Source organism: Calliopsis andreniformis, chromosome 10 (genome assembly GCF_051401765.1).
Source record: "Calliopsis andreniformis isolate RMS-2024a chromosome 10, iyCalAndr_principal, whole genome shotgun sequence".
Taxonomy (NCBI): Eukaryota; Metazoa; Arthropoda; class Insecta; order Hymenoptera; family Andrenidae; genus Calliopsis; species Calliopsis andreniformis.
This window is the reverse complement of record NC_135071.1, coordinates 19,639,881-19,660,094: the sequence shown is the minus strand read 5'-3', so window position 1 is coordinate 19,660,094 and position 20,214 is coordinate 19,639,881. Positions and strand designations below refer to the sequence as shown.

General features: G+C 34.7%; 3 protein-coding genes across 7 annotated transcripts; 1 reads left to right on the top strand and 2 right to left on the bottom strand.

Moving 5' to 3' along the window:
* Positions 1-132: 132 nt before the first annotated feature.
* Positions 133-9,460, bottom strand: LOC143185141 (uncharacterized). Its single transcript, XM_076387877.1, has 54 exons — positions 9,130-9,460; positions 8,364-8,504; positions 7,793-8,287; positions 7,446-7,712; positions 7,139-7,361; positions 6,779-7,065; positions 6,415-6,548; positions 6,120-6,215; positions 6,009-6,072; positions 5,883-5,962; positions 5,726-5,830; positions 5,534-5,673; positions 5,390-5,466; positions 5,312-5,334; positions 5,245-5,247; positions 5,112-5,124; positions 4,992-5,066; positions 4,939-4,942; positions 4,864-4,888; positions 4,739-4,815; positions 4,624-4,673; positions 4,541-4,559; positions 4,401-4,428; positions 4,325-4,348; positions 4,228-4,250; positions 4,042-4,125; positions 3,952-3,988; positions 3,762-3,839; positions 3,623-3,692; positions 3,552-3,563; positions 3,469-3,480; positions 3,321-3,400; positions 3,228-3,279; positions 3,103-3,171; positions 3,027-3,055; positions 2,911-2,981; positions 2,873-2,875; positions 2,814-2,818; positions 2,763-2,767; positions 2,620-2,711; positions 2,534-2,571; positions 2,451-2,482; positions 2,258-2,399; positions 2,139-2,162; positions 2,061-2,068; positions 1,937-2,008; positions 1,863-1,894; positions 1,758-1,801; positions 1,611-1,715; positions 1,369-1,563; positions 1,161-1,297; positions 940-1,081; positions 737-858; positions 133-661 (listed from the first exon to the last, which is right to left on the bottom strand). Exons 1-54 carry the CDS (start codon positions 9,260-9,262, stop codon positions 224-226), a joined length of 4,836 nt encoding a protein of 1,611 aa, XP_076243992.1. The 5' UTR covers positions 9,263-9,460; the 3' UTR covers positions 133-223.
* A 653-nt stretch (positions 9,461-10,113) lies between these two features.
* On the top strand, positions 10,114-15,805 carry LOC143185224 (putative RNA-binding protein Alsin2). Of its 4 annotated transcripts, none has more exons than XM_076388032.1 (5): positions 10,114-10,271; positions 10,447-10,541; positions 14,311-14,409; positions 14,500-15,200; positions 15,287-15,805. In XM_076388032.1, the coding sequence occupies exons 1-5, from the start codon at positions 10,211-10,213 to the stop codon at positions 15,363-15,365; spliced, it is 1,035 nt and encodes a 344-aa protein (XP_076244147.1). In that variant the 5' UTR covers positions 10,114-10,210; the 3' UTR covers positions 15,366-15,805. The 4 variants fall into 4 exon arrangements, with proteins under 4 accessions (XP_076244147.1, XP_076244150.1, XP_076244148.1 ...); XM_076388033.1 differs by lacking the exons at positions 10,114-10,271; positions 10,447-10,541 and adding exons at positions 12,771-12,807; positions 12,884-13,846 and having other exon boundaries at positions 15,287-15,796; XM_076388034.1 differs by lacking the exons at positions 10,114-10,271; positions 10,447-10,541 and adding exons at positions 13,583-13,649; positions 13,798-13,846 and having other exon boundaries at positions 15,287-15,796.
* Positions 15,806-16,133: 328 nt separating this feature from the next.
* Pli (E3 ubiquitin-protein ligase pellino) lies at positions 16,134-19,893 on the bottom strand. Of its 2 annotated transcripts, XM_076388030.1 has the most exons (8): positions 19,672-19,893; positions 18,661-18,829; positions 17,995-18,177; positions 17,690-17,921; positions 17,418-17,618; positions 17,055-17,342; positions 16,629-16,960; positions 16,134-16,566 (listed from the first exon to the last, which is right to left on the bottom strand). In XM_076388030.1, exons 2-8 carry the CDS (start codon positions 18,693-18,695, stop codon positions 16,440-16,442), a joined length of 1,398 nt encoding a protein of 465 aa, XP_076244145.1. In that variant the 5' UTR covers positions 18,696-18,829; positions 19,672-19,893; the 3' UTR covers positions 16,134-16,439. The 2 variants fall into 2 exon arrangements, with proteins under 2 accessions (XP_076244145.1, XP_076244146.1); XM_076388031.1 differs by lacking the exon at positions 18,661-18,829.
* Positions 19,894-20,214: the final 321 nt, after the last annotated feature.

Sequence of the window (20,214 nt, the reverse complement as noted above, 5' to 3'; positions counted from 1 at the left end):
ATCGCGCTAGTTTCCTTCCCCAGTTGACCATGAAAATTTAATAAAGTGCTTTGAAGATTATGGCTTGGATAATATTCTTCTATTTTTACCTAGCATAACATATTAAGTAGATTAAGAAGACAAGTGGGAAAATGTAAAAGATGTTTATTTGTAACACACAAAAAGGACATTCAATTTTTTATGTACCGTTTGCGTAAAAATTCGTTTTGTCCTAAATGTTCTTTTAAAGAACTTTGTAAAACTTAATGTCAAAATGTTCTTCAGGGTCTACCATTAATGATCCAAATATTTGAGGATTCTGTGTATTCTTTTTTGATTCATAGGGTTTCACCCATTCTTTTATGGATATTCCAGTTTTTAGAGTCTCAAAAGTTGTTTCAATAGGTGGTCTGACAACAAGAATTGTCCCTTTTTGGATATTAGTCTTTAAAAATTTCCATATTTCTGTGTGTACAGATTCTGAGACATAAAATTCGAATGGATTATTCATGATAATGACATCACTATTCTTTATAATCTCAGGACACTCTTCGATTCTTTTATTTACAATCTCAATACGATCATTCATTTTGTACTTGTGTATTATGTCATGCTGTAACATGCAGAGTTCTTTATTCATTTCAACACCAATGATTTTTTGAGCATTTGTAAATGTATGTGCCTGAAAATGTATTCCCAAATAGTCAGTATGTTATATTATACAATAAAATCTAGGCTTTGACATGCTAAAACTTACCCCATACAAAACAGCACCCAATCTAGATCCTATATCAAGTACAGTTTTTCCATTTAGAGGTGGTAAAACTCTTTGGAAGACATGTAGCATAGCAGATACTGACATGGAATGTGATATGATTGCTAAAATAATGGTTGTCTATTAGCTGAATAACTCTAAATGGAGTATAATTTACTCAGTTTATGATAATACATATTACTAACTGTATTCTTTAACATTGTGAGATCCACAGTCTGCACAATACAAATTGTCCAGCTTTCCTTCGTCTATTAATACGTCAACTTCCCTATTGTCATAAAGAAATGCATCAATATGTTTGGTTGATGCAGGTTTGCAATCCGAATTCTAAAGAATTATTGAACTAATGATAACTTTTCATCTAATTACACAGTTTTAAAGTAGATCACAACACCGAATAGCAGACCTCGCCAACCAGTGGTGGTGCTATATGTTCCGATGGAAGTATACCATCGAATGGTATTTTATTTCTAATGTCAAAAATAATATTTTTTAAAAATCTCAATTGGTCCTCTTCTAAATTACATTCATTATGATCACTATCTGTAAATAATGTCAAACTGCATTAACTGTCAGTATAATTATTTATTACACAATTCCAGGCTACCACAAACCTGTATAATTTTGAGACAGAAGCTGGATTTTGGCTTCTTCAGGCCTCCAGTTATCTGCGATAAACGACAGAAAAGTTTGTTGATCAATTGCACTTAAAGAGCGCATAGTATTTGTGAATGATTTCATGGCATCATCAACAGTAGTATTACTATTAATCGAATTCATTTTTCTATCGTTTTTAAAGTTCCACTTTACTTATGATAATCGTTATTGAATGATATCATGAATTATTAAAAATAACACCATTCACTACTTTCATTAAAGTATAGTACGAAGCAAAACGAATATGATGTAAATACAAGCATGCGCACAGGGTTTAAATGCCACAATTGACTAGAGGCGACATCTATAAAATAGTACCACAATGTATCGATATAAAACTAATGGCGCCATCTATCAGACATTTCATTGAAACTATATTTTCTGCACCCCCTCGACATCATATAAAATTTCAAAAATCATTTTCGTCTTGTAATTTTCAATTAATTAGTACATCCTAATAGGTCCATTTATTAAGTGCTCGTTCTACGTTAGAAAAATTGGATGATTTGTAACTATACAGATAACGTTACTACTCTTTACTTTAGCTTCAATGCAAGGAAGTTTATCGCAATTTGATTTAAATCGGTATGTTGTTAACTAAATATTGGGAAAAACGCGTTTTTTATTTTCGATCGTATCGTTTCATGACTATATGCGCTTTACAAATTAAAACGTTATTAATTATTATGCTTCGTATGTATTGTTAATGTTGAATAAAAATGGATACAGTAGTAGAGAAAGCTCCAAGTCACTGTAATGATATAAAACATTGATACAAATTTGTAAAATCATATCGAGTGTTTAATTAAAACCAAGTTACATTAATTTTGGATTTTGCTTAGTCACGTTTCGCAACGAAGAATCCTGTACGACATATTATTCTTCTTGTTCCTTGTCCATGTGCCATTAAATAGAGTTTATAAATGCAATGGTGTATTAATGTAACGCATACTGATTTAGTTTGATTCCATTCTACCTGATTCGCTTCCTAATGCGCAGGAAAATCCTGATCGTATATCGAACTTTATGGCGTATTCACCTGAGAATAATTACAGGATAATTGTCGGTGCACTAAAATGTAGAGTCAAAGGAAATCCTGTCAAAGTATAATAAAGTGTATACAAGCAGCCCTTACTATTGTGTACATGTAAAACGCTACACTTAGGTATTATACATAAAAAACACACAGATTAAATTGTATATATCACGAGAAAAGATGCATACACGAATTCGTATTTGTGTATGCATTGTACAAAGCTGAGCACTTATTTTCTTTTGGGATCCTAGCATTACCTAGTTCCTGAATGGAGTGGCATTATCTTCCATTTTCAACGAATCTAAAGTAATAGACCGGTTCTTGAAAACAATTTCAATGTTGAGCCTACATACGTACACCTCCCACTTATTCTTTATAAAGTACAATAAGTCTTAAACATACGTAAATGTAAAAACTATTGTCACTTCCTATAAAAAGAAAAAAATAAACGGTATTATATTACGTGTTTCTTGGCAAAAAATATGTTTCATTTACAAATGAAATGATACACAGCAAATATAATGACAAATAATTCTGTATAAAAGTAAGAATTTAGTGAAGACAAAATTGATCGATCACTTGACTAAAAATGCTTGTACTTTTTAAATCTGTTTGATTGTAAAAAAACAGTTATCAGTACAAAGTTTTTATGCACGGAATGAATAATGTACAAACAATTTTGATTTATTGCAATACAAATTGGTAAATGGCAACGATATTGAAACTAATACAGTTATTAAATATTGTAAATTGCAAATAGATTATCTAGTACAATATTACCGAGTAGTAACAAATCGACTGACGTACAATTATTGAAAAATGATCGTCCGAACTAATACGTATATGTATTTATTTCATTTGATACGATAATACGATATTAATTAAGTTCAATACTATGAATGATGTATGAAATCTTAAAAGGGAGAAACTTATTTTTACGTGTAATCGTAATTCTTAATAAGATGAGCGTACAAATTAAAGGAGAAAATAGTGAAAAACGTATAAACATCATATGTCAAACTGACGTGACTACCTGAGATAATTAGTATCTTTCAGTCGTTAAAATTCTCTAAAAAAATGAAAGAAAACGACGTAACGAAGTACGTACGCTGAACACTGAAAGCAATATCTAGAAAAATATCAAAAGATATGCTTAGGTTTACTCAATCTTTTGCCTCTCCTATTGAAAATAAAAGAAGTATCGTAGTTAATATTTTTTACAGGGGCGTTTGATTCTAAATATTGCTTTTAATGTTTTCATTTTCCTTGAATGAAAGAAAGAACGATACACCGGAAGAATCATATTTTTGTTACAATAATGAATCGTATAATGTTAATTAGCACTTGTGGAATGCCTGCGGTCGATGTGATTTCGAATATTAAATACGAATGCTAAAAAAATTAACATGTCCCGTTTCATAAAACTAATCACTGCCCACGTAGACATCGTAGAATATTACGTGAATTATTTACAGTTTTAATATTATTCCACTCAACGCAATACGGTATGTGTTTTTAAAAAGAACATGGCAAAACACTTTCTACTAATAGTAAATTGTTAAAAACTATCGTTCCAGTAAAAAATATAATACACCCTTGATTCTTAAAAACGTAAACTGTAATACTATTAGTTGATTTTAGACTGAAAAGTCCGCCGTTCTGCAGAAATAATGTATATCTAGTGATTTTGTAGACTTGAAAAATGTTTATAAAGTATACAAAATAGAGCAGCATATATAAAAACATCTTAGAATGGAAAGCAGAGGATTGTGTAGATTACAAATAATGAGTACTCCTTAAAAACTAATGAAACTTAAGCGTTATATGGAGATCTGAACATATAATCAACTTAGAAAGATTAAGCATGATATATGTACAACTATTTTATGATCATAGGTAACCTTTTGATAACAGAAGAACTTTAATTTATAAACTTTTTCAATAACTTTATACTAAGAGGCAAGACAATCTTTGAACCATTCTTATTACGAAGTTTTGTTAGTTATAAGTTTTGATTTTAAAGCTATATTTCCCTATGATTTCTATATGCAATTTAAGAATTTCAATCCACTGGGAATGAAATATAAAAGTACTTCGTTATCAAGAGATTACCTATATCTTTCATTTAGAAATACATTCCTACTCATTTGATAAAATTAAATAAGTCATTGATTACTTCGAAGGTACAAAAAAGCCTTAACTATATTTCCCTCTGTATTCTTTGTACTTCCCTTAATTGATTACTATAAGAAATGTGATTCAATTATGAGAAGTAAAATTAATAAAGCGACAAGATCCAATTTCTTTCGTTTCGGAAAAGTAAGGTTTTGTTGTTAATCTGTAAAGTATCTGCATAAGCTATAGAATCCTAATACAATTGAATTAATTCTATTAATCGAAGGCCGATATGTAATACAAACGCTAGAAATTTGAGAATGTGCCTGTACATGTTACTCTAACGCCTGTATATTACGATAATACAATAGTTAACTCAGCTAGAATACAATTAGTAACTTAATTTATAGTCATTTTATTAAAATATACTTCTTTTCATACTTTCAGCGCAAATTATACCATTGAAACAATCGATTTGTTTGATTATATACAATATCTTTTCTCCTATGGATCATAAATAGTTAACGAAGGACATTACTTGTTTAAAACGAAAAGTAGTAGACTAAAAATTCAATGAAATTAAGAATGAATATACTGTATGTATTTTTCATAGTAAAAATTATTACTGTTTTTTATGCTTTAATGGAAAAAAAAATGTAGAAAAGATACGTTAAATTAGCACCATCTTCGAAACTCAACAGATAAGTTACAGGCAATGCCACAGAGTGCTCTCAATATCGCGTTCTTACTGAATTATTGCTTTTCTGCATTTCTTAAAAAATATATGAAATATTATACATAACTCTAAAAAGTCGTGTAAAAATTGCTCCGGATCGAAAACCAATCAAGCCAGACAATATTTAATTCAACTGGAAACATTCGAAGTACGTTTTGAATTAAAAAGCTAGAGATAAGAAGTCGTAACGTGATTACTACATAAGTTGCTCTAGTTAATGGAGCGTTCAATGTACAAAAACGATATCAGGACCCCATAAAATAGAGTGTCGCGTGGAACATTACGCACAGAGTGAACTGTATTGTCGTTAAAAAATATCATTTTCATTGGGTACATTTGGCAAGTATGCGCTTCTGGGTCTGGAAGATCGAACATCTTCGAGGGATAATTAAATAAAGGGCAATATAATAGGGTATTCGAAATTAACGATAACTACGAGAGAGGACGGTTCGTACTCTTCTTCAACGTGCCTCCCATTGTGACTTATTCCTTCTAGTGCTCCATCCGAATCCGAATCCAGAACCAATGATAACTTTGTTGAAACAAGCAAAGTCGTTATTGTTATTACTACTGCTGTTACTGACGTAGCCAAGGTTCGCATCGAGATTGGCCAAATTAACCGCGTGTAAAATTCGAACAGCGGACGAGAGTTGCAATTTATTTGCTGGAGAACTGAACACCAGTTTACGGTTTTGTTTTGTTACTGTTACTGTTGTTGATGTTGCTGCTGTTGACAGTGTCCCCGCTACCGCTAGTGCTATGGCGATCGTTCAACTGTTTCGCCGTTTGAGAATAATAAATATTAATCATTGCCGATACGCCTGAGATGATATGGTGTTACCAGGTGTCACGTAATCGCCGATCATCAAACTGGTATTCACTGGATAATGTGATGTATTGCCAAGGACCAGCGATTGCTGGAAAGTAACACCAAGCTGTAGCGCGAAAGACACGCAGGCAGGCGTACGCTTTAGTATCCTTTTGCAAACTTTAAATCGATTATTTAGCGAGCTATTCTATCGTACAGAGATTCCAGTGGAAACAACGGATACGATATTGGTGCAATGGTAAAACTTGGAAAGTAGCTCGCTGAAAATTTAGTCATTACACGCTTACCGTGGCTGGGGATGTGAACATGTTTGGAGTGATTCCACCGCCAATTAATTGAGCTGCCTGTGTACTTGTTGCTGTTCCTCCTACTCGACCTCGTCCTGTACTCGAAATGGAACCTGGATGAATGCATGGTTGTCCTGTGAAGTACATTCCGAAGAAAATAAAAAGGTAAGACCTTGGTTATTAAAATAAGTAATTAATATTGATAAGAAACTTATAATACAAATATCCAAATGAAAGAAATCGTGACCGTTAATAGTGTACTTAAATTTATCCTAGTATAAAAAATCGCATATTAAAATAGCACTCCTTGGAAAAAGTTATAGACACTTATACACGTAGTTGTGTTCACTAAATATTTTCTCACCTGTTCCTAATAAATTGCTAGGATTCACTGTTGCAGTCGCGTCCATAGACACTTCTCCCCACCCATTAACTGACATTCCATTGACCATATTTACTGCTTGCCTGGCTCCCTGTGCATCTAAGGTTGTCCAATAGGATTCGCTGGGTGAAGTATTATTTAATCCTGGCGGCGGTTGCGCAGCTGCTCCTGTATATCTAAAGTAAGGATTTTTCAAATCCAAAGTATTACTACTACTTTGCATGTTTGTTCCTTCCGGCCTTAGTTCTATTGTCACGTCGTAAGATTGTCTGAAATTTATACACGATATGAAGATATATTTGTGATGCATATTAGTAAATATTTTTTGTAACATAGTTTTACCTTTTGTTTGCAATAAGAATTACTTTGCCAGATAACATCTGACCACTTTTACAGAATAAAGGATGTTCTAAAAGGCAACGAACTTGGTACCAATGAGTAAGAGGTTCTGTAGGAGCTGTACTTAACCAAACCTGTTGCGTTGACCCAATAAATGCTACATCAAACCAAAATGCAAGCCCATGGCAAGTGCCACTTTCTAATATATGAAACTCAACGTCAATTTCTAAAAAATCCATAAATCAAGTATGTTATTCACGTTTCTAAAAACAAATAATATAAAAAACATGTGAAATATATGAATTTTCACCTATTTTATGTAAATCAGTCTCATTAGCAGTTTGGAAGTTTACTATATGTCTAATAGATTTAGCCATACAAATTCTGATATCAAAGGTATCAACAATTGGTTGCCTAAAGTATTCTTTAATTGCATTGTTTCTCATTGCTGAAAGATCTACACCATGGAAAGATGTTTGGTACCAAAAATTGGCTTTATTAAATTGCTCCATGTAAAGATTTTCATCAGAAAATGGAGCAATATGAAGATCTCCTCTTGAAGGGAACATCCTTCCATCTATACAATAATTATTTAAATATTATTAATAAAAATAAATAAAACAATAATCTGAACAAAAGAAATTTACGAGTGTTTACCTGGAACTAACCACTTCTTTGCATGGAGGTAAGTTTCAAGCATTCTTTCATTATACAACATGTAACCCATAGGTTCACTTACTATGCAGTCTACTTTTTCAGGTAGCTCAATTTCTTCTATTGTACCAGCTATGACAATAATCTTATCCGATAAATTGTTTGCAGCAACTAGTAACTCTGCATGATTTGCCATATTACTTGCTTCTACAGCGTACACTTTCTTTGCACCTGCCTGCACTGCAAAGAAAGATAGGATTCCAGAACCAGCACCTACATCCAATACAACTTTGTCCTTAAAATCAGACAAATTTCCTAGGATTGCACGTTGGTATGTACTGGTTCTAATATAATCTTGCATCATATTTTGTTGCTGAGAAAGGTAACCATAAAACTGGAAGTACTGCATAGCTGATGACTCTTCAGTCCTCTCATTAAATGCAGAGATTCCTTTGCCATGTTTAAGTTTCAATATTTGTGAGTGGAATTTTTTAAAATCTGTGTACAAAACATCATTATTCTTCTACTGCATCTGCTTATAATTTTATATAATAATCACATTTTATATGCTCACCTGTTTCATTGGCAAATGTTACAAGTAAACTATCGGTATCTAATGTGAAAACATAACTCCGAGATGACACACTAGAACACTCTGTACTGGGAGTTACTGGGAATTCCAATAATGTTGTTTTATCCTTCCCAGCTGAGTCTCCTATTGCAACACATGAAAAAAGAAAAACAAAAGCATTAAATGGTTCAAATCTACACAAAAACATTGCAAATATATTGTACAATCTTATTATCTTAATCTTTAAAAACAATTATCAGACATAACAAGTAGTTTATACAACAAACACAGTGTTCACATTAAAGGACAATATCAAGGAAAAGAAAGAAACAAACATACCAATTAGCGCGCGTTCTCCCCTTCAGAAGATAACAATAAAAAAGACAACGAGCTACAAATTCTACTTAAAAGACAAGCCAGAATAAAAACCTACTCGTTTAAAAAAAAAAAAAAAAAAAAGAAAGAAAGAAAGAAAGAAAAAGCGCGAAAATGAGATCATATCATGGGAACAAAAAAGATCGCGCTGTCTATAATAAAAACACCCTGGATTTATCAGAGACAACTAAGAATAAATAATTCCTTTGCATTCTAGCCTAAAATACAGTCGAAATTTTTCTAAAGATTCTATAATCATGCAGCTAGTGTGCTCGTTGCGTGTTCAAGAAAGAAAACCCGGATAAACGGTCGATCGGGTATGGTTATGTTGCCCATTCCGAGGCGACGCTGAATGGGACTCGCGAAAAGGGAGGATTTACCACTAAATCAATACCTGCGAGGAATTCGATGCTAAGACCCTGCGGATCATAGTTGATATTGAGCGTGACCGGCTTTTTGTACTTAACCGTTGACTGTCCATTGTCTGACAAAGTCGATACTGTCACCGCGCGAAACACTTTCGCCATTTTTAGACACCGCGTGCGTATTGTACACTGCAGCCCTGTATTCCGTTTATCTTGAGACACCCTCCTATCAAAACCTCGATCCCCGATGAATGATCAGCCGAAAAAAAGGTACACTCTAGGTCGCCCCTTCAAGTGGAGATCACGCAAGTGATATCGAAAGGAAACACGATTCTAATTACAATTTTTCGTGTTCGCACACCGAATTATCGACTAACCACCCTCGGCGCGTATTACACACGCGCACTAGGGTCACTAGCGCGCTAAATATATATCTAATTCAACTCCCTAGATTTGCAATAAATGTAGAAGAGACTATTCGACATGGACCGATCGGCGGGTGTAACATGCTCCGCGTATAAGCCACTGACTTCGACGGAATCTAATTGCAGTCTAAATTTTCTCGAGTTTTTTACTTTTCCCTCCTAACCTCGAAGTTAAAATATGAATTTCTGCTACATTACTGTCAATTTCTTGAAAATTGATGCTAGATTGATGGCAATTCAAATAACTTGGAAATCTGATGACCTATGATTGGTCCTACGAGTTCCTTTTGATCTTGCGATTGGTCGCGATGCATTTGGGTTGTAGCATGAAATGTATTGATTCATTAAATCTTCATTAATCGAGGATTTTTTTCTCAGATATTTGAGAGGAAATTCAGTGTAGAATATCCGTGGTAATAGTGAAACTGATTGAAATGAACTTCTAGATATGTATCAATATAAGTTCTGCAATGCCATTGGTCAGAGGACTATAAGCTAGGTCTTATACATATGCTTTCTAGAACGACCTTTGCTACTCACGCGCATACGATCGGTACCTTGGCGATATTCTGATCGATAAATACGCGAGTTGGACGATAACTCGAAACTCGAAGGCTGGCGGCGTGGCTGATCGCTCTCCCCCATTTTTGACAGTGCAGCGGAAACATTGCATTTTCTTGCAAAAATGACTGCTCACGACCAAATGCGAGCTATGCTTGATCAGCTAATGGGCACAGGACGAAATGGTACGTATTTACTGCTTCTCTAATGAAAGCACGGAGAAGTCTGTTCGATGCTATGTATTTACAATTGTCTGAGATCCTTGCACGAAAATACAAGATGGTGGCCTACATCTTCTGTTACTATATATTGCATCTATTCACTTATGGAGTATTGTTGTCATGAATGTCTCATTTACAGGTGAAAATAACAAATTTCAAGTGAAGTACTCCGACCCAAAGGTCTGCAAGAGTTTTTTGCTGGCTTGCTGTCCGCATGAAATCCTATCATCAACGGTGAGTGTACTTTCATCATTGCATATTGAAATATCAATGATATACGATTGGCACTTATGCGCTACCGTAGAGTATTTTTATATTTCCTCCCAATACTTCATGTTAACAGAAAAGCAATCAGACAATGTCAGTATGTTTGATGCTGCACCGAGTTTTTAGTTTTTCTTATCATACTTGTAATCTTTTTAGCCCACTCTGGTTACACGATACAACTGCTTTAATTCTGTTTGTAAACCCATTTCCTTTAAGCTATAAAAGAGTTATCTTAATTATCCTCATATGTAACATTGCTTTTATTGATTGTCATTTAACACAAAGCATAAAGTAATTATTTATGTTTTTATTTTGTTACATATTTGCAACATGTTCAGAACTTTGTATAATATGTAACAAAAAAATGATGAGAAGCACAGTTATTATAATATTACTACAGCAGTTAATTTATATATATATATCATAGAAAAGTTTCATGAGCTTTAGTACTACTAGCTGTGTAAGTACTATAATTTTTTTTGTAACAAAATTTAGTAATTGTGTTGCTTGATTAGCATCACATTTTATTTTAAGTATTATAGTTTGAAAAATAATATATTAAAAATATAGCGAAAGTTCTATTTTTAAATTATATAAACATTTATAAAAAGAACACAATTTTTGTTTCAGCTTTTTTTTTCTTTAGTTAAAATATAGTAGAAGAGATCTATATCTTATGTACATTTAACATCGTGTAACCATAATTACGTAGATAAAATGGCAGAAAAAAGTCTGGTTGCCCAAATTTGATAAGTACCATTAAAATCAAGTACCTTTCTTTCTCACGTTGATATGCAAACAAACCAATACTTTCTGATACACACTGGCAAATCCTTTTACATATTTTTATATACAAAACTGTTTCTTCACACAAAACGTGCATGGTACTCCTTTCATCAGTGCCGATTGGTGTAATCAACCTTATAGATTGTATAAGGAATTAGGGAATTCGTCAATTTGCGATGCGCATACGACAGCCGCGTAATGTACTTCACGAATTGATTCTGATCAATTCACACTAGATAGGCGTTGAAGTGCAATATGGGGCAGCAAATTAATAGGGAGTGATCCTTTATATGCTCAATAGATAGGTAAAAGTGGGATAATAACACTAGTGTGTTTGCTTATTCTGTAAGTGTACTGTTTAATGTTACTTATCCTACTTTTCCTCTATATCTACGTAGAGATGTATTAAAACATAAACTGTGTACTAAGGATCCTATACACTCGTGATATAACAATAGTAGCAGGGAATAATAAATGATACAACCGTAAGGTTTAAATAGAAACAATGTTCTACAAGTAAAAATAAGTCGTGACTTTTAAACGATATCATACCGCTCACGTTAGTACTGCTTCGCGCATTTCTTTGTCATCTCGTGCGAATTGGTCTAAAGGGTGTTTGTTAAACTGAGAAAGTATTTCGATTTTCGTTTCATTTAATAGACTGTCACAGCAACTGAAGCATGGAAGTAAAATACACGAATTCATTGCTGAATCTTGTCTTAAATTTGTAGTATACACTACCTTCAAATATAGCTCTTTTATACTTACAGAAAGCACTGGGGAATAGTTGAAAATGAAAATGTAAAGTTCCTTCGCGGTTATAGAAGCCAAACATTACACTTTAATATAGTGAAAAGTATTATTCTAGATAAGTTCAAAGAAGATTTAGAACCTAGTGTTCGCACAGAGTGAGATATCCCCTTTTATAATTAGCAAGCACCCTTCTACATTACTTATGTAGGATTTCCGTGATAAAGAATCGAAAACAGCTGAGTTCTGAACCAGAAACTAAACGAACAATGTAAAGATTATTGAAAGAAAAGAGAAAGGAAAAAAAACACAAAATACTTCTGGCAAATACTCGCGAGAATGACCGATACACAGGTTCACTAATGTCAATGTACCTACAGTTCTATTTCCAGAGTCTCTGGAAAAAGCAATTCCAATCAGATCCATTGTACAATATTGTTGCGAGTATTGTCCGCTCATATGTCGTGTTGTACTTGTCGCTCTCACACGCGCGTTACTGTAAGTACTGAAAATCGAAGAGGACGTACGTATTACATTCTACAATTTGATTACCTTAACATAATTCACAAGTACTAGGTGTTAATTCGATTGAGATAAAGGCGGACGGTTACCTCAGCCCCTCTACCGGTTCACCACGGTGGCGAGGCTGAGTGCCGAATGTTAATTCCGAGATCCCGAATGGCCAGTATTTGAGTTGGTGAGTAGCGCCACATTGCTGATTCATGAGACGATCTCTTATTGTCGCTTCTTACTAATAATGCCGTTTACGGCAGGTAGAAAATCAAGTTTACTTTGAAAGTATGTGTGAAAATATATGTCATCCTCGGGAGATGTAACGGGTACAGGAAAATGAAGCAGTGATCTGTAAGTAAGACCATGCGAATTGCCAAGAAACGTCCAAATTAATCAGACATTCAACTCTCGGGATTGTTCAGACATTTCCCATTGTTTCTCTCAATCAACCCATTTGTCCCTTTTTATGATTGATATGCAGTGAAACTTCAGCTAGTTTCAGCTAGTAATTGAGTAGAGTATCGTATCAAGTTATGAGATCTTGACGCAAACCATAGCTATTATATTTGGAGACAGTTCAATAGAAGGTCTTTGAGCTGGTTGACGTTTCACTGTATATTAATTTGTATAATGTTCGAGATCAGATATGACACTCAGTTTGACCTTTAATAATAAGGGATTTTGCTCATTTTTCAACGATTACTAGGAGGATTCGTATAGCACAGAATAAGATCATAATTCTAACTTCTGCTATTCTAATGTGCATTAGATTCCCCTTTGTCTGACATAAATTTCAATTCTAAACGTACCATTAAATTCATATGTGAACTTGAAATATCCGTTTTTATTGGAATAAAGAAAACCCTCGAAACCAGAGAAGAGAATTTGTTATTTTGGCAATTTGCAAAACGACAAAATGTCCACGAGAAAACGTGAGAAGTGGCATGAAGCAGAGAGAGACAATATTAGGCGGCATTACAGTACAGCGTGCCCGTTCCGTTAAAAAAATTTTCTTCAGCATTGGATGTACGTATTCAATATCGTTTTCTAAATCGTCTAGAAATTGATCATCTAAGGCAACTCGTGCCCTACGTAAATAGTATAATAAACTATTAGGCTGTAAGTTGTTTCATAGTCACTGAACATTTGAAATTAAGGTGTGTGCTGATTGTAGCTTCATTGCCATCGCATTGTCGTGTCAGGCGGAGAGGTGTTACCACTCTGTAAGTGAACATAACAAAATATTTATCTGTAAAATTGCATTTTTACTTTGTCCAAGAACAAACTGAAATATGTCAGTAAATCTGTACATACATACGTGTACTTATTAGTATATAGAAATATATATACACGTATACATATTTCTACCTATGTATATTTTCATATACGTCGTCTCTAAGCGTATACCAGAAGAGCAACTGTTTAGAAGTTCTTGCATTAAAAGCATCTTTAGACCGTGTCTTCCTGGACAATTAGGGACTTAGCTTCCGTCAGTCTAAATTATTTACCTGATTGTTGATTATCGATTCAATTTCCTATTATGAACAGCGAATTAAGAAAGTCTTGTTATTATCAAGTAAGATCTCATAGAACAAGTCGGGAGGGATTTACGTGTAAAATAAAGCCAAATAAGGTCCCATATGATGAAATAAATACAAACTAATATGTAACGATTTGTAAATCGCAGCGCATGGACCTGGGAGAATGCCCCCAGATTCACGACTTGGCCCTACGGGCTGACTACGAGGCTGCACAAAAGAAGAAGGACCATTTTTACGATATTGATGTAAGTATACTATTATATGAAGAATTACACAAGAGAATCCTACGAACTTCGTTCAAGAATCGATAAAATCGTCTCTTACTCTCTCTTCAGGCCATGGAACATCTACAAAACTTCATCGCTGACTGCGATCGTCGTACAGAACAAGCGAAGCAACGACTCGCAGAAACCCAAGAAGAGCTGAGCGCAGAGGTGGCGGCAAAAGCGAACAACGTTCACGTTTTGGCCGAAGAAATTGGTAAGAAGTTGGCTAAAGCCGAACAGCTCGGCGAAGAAGGCTTTGTGGAAGAGTCGATGAAGCTTATGGGCGAGATAGACGAGCTGCGAAAGAAAAAGAACGAGGCCGAGCAAGAATATCGGAATAGTATGCCAGCGTCTAGTTACCAGCAACAAAAGCTAAGAGTCTGCGAAGTGTGTAGCGCTTACCTTGGCATTCACGACAATGACAGAAGATTGGCTGACCATTTTGGCGGGAAATTGCATCTGGGTTTCATTAAGATCCGTGAAAAGTTAGCAGAGCTACAGAAGACTGTGGAGGAGAGGCGCAAAGAGAAACGAGAGTCGTTGCTGGACAGACGTAGAGACAGAGACGACCGTGACAGAGATCGAGATAGATCAGATAGGCGAGGTGGATTGGGTTACAGAGACAAGGACCGCGATCGCGAACGTGACAGGGACCGTGATCGTGACCGTGATCGCGACCGCGATCGAGATCGTGAACGGGATCGAGACCGTGAGCGCAGAGACAGAGACAGGAGAAAGTCAAGATCTCGCAGCCGCAGTCGTGGAAAAAGGTAACTCGAAATCGGTGATCATTTTGATTCTTGAATTTTTCTTATCATAATCACTCGATGATAACTCATCTTGCTGTTTATTTCAGGTCAAAACGTTCACGCAGCAATAGTCGCAGTCGTCGGTCTCGTTCTCGTCGCAGTGGGTCCAATGATCGGAAAAGATAAAAGTAATTGTCGTTAATGATTATGCTCAATCATTATTTCTCTTACGAAACTTCACGTGCTTATTTGTGCACATTACATGTAAAGAAAAGGAAAACGCGTTCGTTGAACATCTTTTTTTTTCTCAAATACATTGATTCGCGAATCTAAAATAAGATTTGTATATGTCTGTCACTTTATTTTATAAATAACTTAATTTTAATAAAGTGACAGAAAAGTGGCAACATCAACCAGTTTCAAAACACATTTCTGTAAAATTAGGCACACATTCCTGTTGATGTAAGAACAGGATTGAATTTATTAGATACTAATATACTAATACACATACTTATTCTATTTGATCTTGATATACTTATATACCTTTTAAACATAGTTAACTATTTCGTGTACATAAGAATAGTTTAGAAATGACTCCATGGTATTTGGAGATGTTGCATATTTATATGATTATTTGATCTTACGTAATTATCAATGAGTAAAAATGAAAATATGTTTGAAAATATACACATTTATGTAAGTATCATTTAAAGAATTGTAATCTTACATTTTCATACGTCCTTTGCTTTCTCACAAAACCTTGTTATTATATGTTGCAAATGATTGAATTAAAAATGCAAGAAATTAAATCTTTAAATGAAGGATTTTTTATTCATAAAGTATATTAAACTAGGAACTAAGGTTGAAAAATAAACATAAATAACAATAACAAAGTTTTCCTCATTATTTTACAAAGAAGAAAAAAAAATAGGCGAATTAAAACATAAAATAAACTTTTCCCTCATGTTCGCATTTTTAAATTAATTTAATAATTTCCTTAGAAAATTAATACATGTGAATAATACTGTCGTAAGAAAGGATGTATTTATTTCAAGAGCTGCGCACGTAATAATCGTCGCGGAACTATTTTGTACATACAAAAGTTGTACAAGCTTAAATTTCTATTGAGGGAGAGAAACAGAACTTTGTTTATGTACTGGTATTAAGATTATTTACATTTTATTAATTTTAATAATCCTTGTATTTTATAAGAAGTTAATGATTTCTACACATACTCACGAGCTTATGATTAAACGAACCTCAATCTACATTGTCCTGGAAAATGAGTTTCACGTATCCTGGTGTGCCTTCGAGGGGAACCGCGCAAAACGGACAAATTGCAATGTAACCATTTGTACCGTGCGGTATTGCGACCTTTTCCCAATATCTGAAACGAGCACAGTATAATAATTGTCTGCAGCCGATCGAATTAGTATGCTCAATACTAACTTAACGGTTTTCTCTGTAGCCATATGGCCGCAAGGTCTAAATGCGTAAGTAGGTGGGCCACAATCGACGTAAAATGCAGGCTCTATCCCCATGGAAAGCTTAACTACCGAACCAGCTACTAAACACATGGGGCATCTTCTCGTGGCTTTGTCTTTCTCCTGCCCCCAATCATGGTGGCCTTGCACGTGCCCACATTTCAGATACACATAAGGCTGCTGCTGAGTCGAGTCTGCAGCTGCTTTACGTGGTATAACTAACGTGTTCAGACCCACTGGACATTGTGGTCTGCCAGCATTTATAGCGTCAACTAATTCTTCTAAATCGTGTTTTGTCTGTATGAAAAATTGTAACAAATGGCTTGGTCATAAATCCCTATGAAAAATAATATCATCGTTGGTTATTAGTATTTAAGATCTGTGTAATTACCGGCGATTTTGCAAGACCCTCTGCCGATCTCCAAAGTAACGTGGCACCACATAAATCGATGAGTGTTCCATCTTGCAAAATGTTATTTTCATCTTCTACGACGTTCCCTTTCTGTTGAGCACTTCGGCTTTCCCTCAAAGAGAACACTCCACCACCTACACTGACTTCCCTCCAAAAACCACACTGTGCTTCACCACCACAGAACTGACCCCGAGGGTGCATTATTAAAACGCCATTTGTCGTGAGTCCATCGATCTCACGATTCTCCTGCCATTTAGTTGCCTTTTCCTGAAAGAAATACTTCTCATTGCGCAGATACTTTTCAATTATTTTGTACTATCAGCATATGTTAACGAAACTCACTCCTAAGAAGATATTTCTTGAACTATCGAAACCTGCGGCGTATATTCTTGCAATTCTTGGATCCGATCGATCAGCCAAAATTCGACAAGCAAACCTGCTAATTGTACTTTGAGCAACGCGTCCTTCGTTCAAACCATCGCTGCCACCCGCGCACGTGTCCATGACAACGAAATCAATGGGAGATTCGGAGGACCGTCCAACCTGTTGCATTATTTATAAATTGGACGAAAAAGGTACACAGACCATGTAAAAATTCGGAAATGCATACTAACTTGAAACATATCGGTTCCCTCATCTTCAGTGTACTCTACAATGACTGCTTGTGTTCGAGATAAAGTATAAGAAATAGAATGTTGTTTCGTATTGAGAATAGCTTGTGAACTGTGAGGCGTTTTGACAATATAATGTTTACTACGTTTTACGCCGTTCGGTACAGGCCTTTTCAAGAGAACAAACTTACTCCTCCTTCTTCCTCTGTCCCCTGGTGGGAGGAAACCATTATACCTGCCCAAATAATTTCCATGTGTTAATATTTATGCTGAAGCTTACTATAATCTTTCGGGAAGTGATATCTTACCCAAGAATAACTAACTCTCCATATTTTACTAACTGTTTTGGCTTCTCATGACGATAGCTATGAGATCTATGTGGATTAGCATGTGAATGACTGTGATTGTGTTTACTACGTGGACTGTGGGGTGCACCAACTGTTTCTCCTTCTTCCACAAGTAATGGGCTTTCACTGCTACCACCGTCAGATCTATAAACAAAAATTCTATTACTATAATTTTCCTGTGACCTCTTACTCTTTATAATTAACATATTGTGCCACCTTTCAATCCTTTCATTTTTTCCTGAATAAATAAATAAAAAATTAATAATTTTATACATGATTAGAATAGAATCTTTGGGAATAATCTTAAGATGGTGGAAGTATTTTAATTTGTACTTTTTTAAGCAAACTATTGTCTATATTGTAAAATAAAGGTAGACTGAGGATGGTAGATAAATTATCCCCTATATTCCAACACTGAGAAGGTGGATGTCAGTAACACAATTTCCATTAAGCCAGAAACTATAGTTGTTATACATTAAAGTGAAAGAAATAGTAGAATAGTTTGTGAATGTAATGATTGTTGCTGTACTATAACAGATGCATACACAATACATAATACTAAGTGAACTATTTCTATGAATTTCTCTTTTTTGCCTATAATATGTAATACGTAAACCACTTACTTACCGCGAAGGGCATGGAATACGTTTAGTTACTGGCATCCTCCTTTGAGTAAAATTTATAGACTACTACTTCCACCGTACTTCAAAAGGTATTCATAAGGATAAACAGTCTTAAGTATCTTCACAAACATGAGCAAGTACAACGCGGGAAGCTGCAAATTGGTATTTACAATCTGCAATAAGAAACAATGATTGTAACAACTTGTGGCTAAACTGCTAATGTTTTCACGTGTGAATATTTTATCTTTCTAAAGTTACAAATATCTCTGATATATGTTTTTATAAATTTCCTAATTCAATAAGACATATCAGTTAAACAGTATTAACAAATTTATTTTTTAAAAATTATTTACGAATATTACACTGTTTCATAAGTGAAGAAAACTCTAAATTACTTCTTCAGCATGTCATAATTAATCATTTTTTTTGTATTAATATTGCCAAGTGTTAATAAATACACAGTTTGTTATGAAAAAAAATTACTGTCTCACTAGATCAGTTGAATAACAGATTTATTATCTTATCCAGGTAGTCATTCTTATCAAAATACTGCACCAACTGATCATATCACTGTTTGTCTGCAAGATAGAGATTATATTAAAAATATCTCCACAATGAAACTTATGCATGCTAAATTTATCAAATGTTTATCTCAATGAAAAGTACTTTTCACTGGCATTTATCTAAAATCAAAATAACTCTAACTCGATTTATCATACATCTGAATTGTCCTAAGAAACTTCAGAAGCAAGCATTTGAATTCTACCAAAAAGAAAAAAAAATGATACCTAAAAGGCACAGAATGCAGGTGGCATAGTAAATACAAAATAAGAGACCTATGTACGTTTATCTTTCTAAAACAAAATCATTGATAGATCGATCGGTCGGGCGAAGGATGGAACAAAAAAGAAAAGAAGAAAGGAGTGTTGACCGATAGGAATCGAGATCGCGAGGGAGTCGCGGCGTACAAACAACGATCATTAACCTAGGCATTCAGAAACGATGAGCTATTTACCGTATCACCATGCTGAGCTGTCTGCGTTTCGAGAACGGTTTTCCCTGCACGTTCGGGTTCACGCGACAACAGTCAACCGTTCGATCGTTTTCACGAGCTAACGGTGTATAAAAATCATTTGTCCACTCTATAATCCTTTAATTTAATTATCCATCTCTAAATTACACTGTTACTATGTTCATATGATATTCCACCAGCTTCGCGCTGACGATCCTATTATTCATGATTACAGCACACACCGGGGAAACGCGGCCGACATCGATGACTCCCGATAGAACAAACACAAATTAACCCGCCTCCGAGAGACGTATGTATATCGTGAGATCTTACGGATCAAACGAAAGGGACCGACTTTATTCTTCCGATAATCGTTCGAAACGCACTGATTATTTGTGTGTATCTTGCATAAACTATACCCATTGAGATGGCACGGGCAACTGGGTACCAAGAGTGGAAACTCATGGGACAATGCTAACCTTAAGTTGATAATTTCAATTTTGTCATTTGGGCGGGAATTTTGAAAAGAGAGTTGGTACAGTGCCA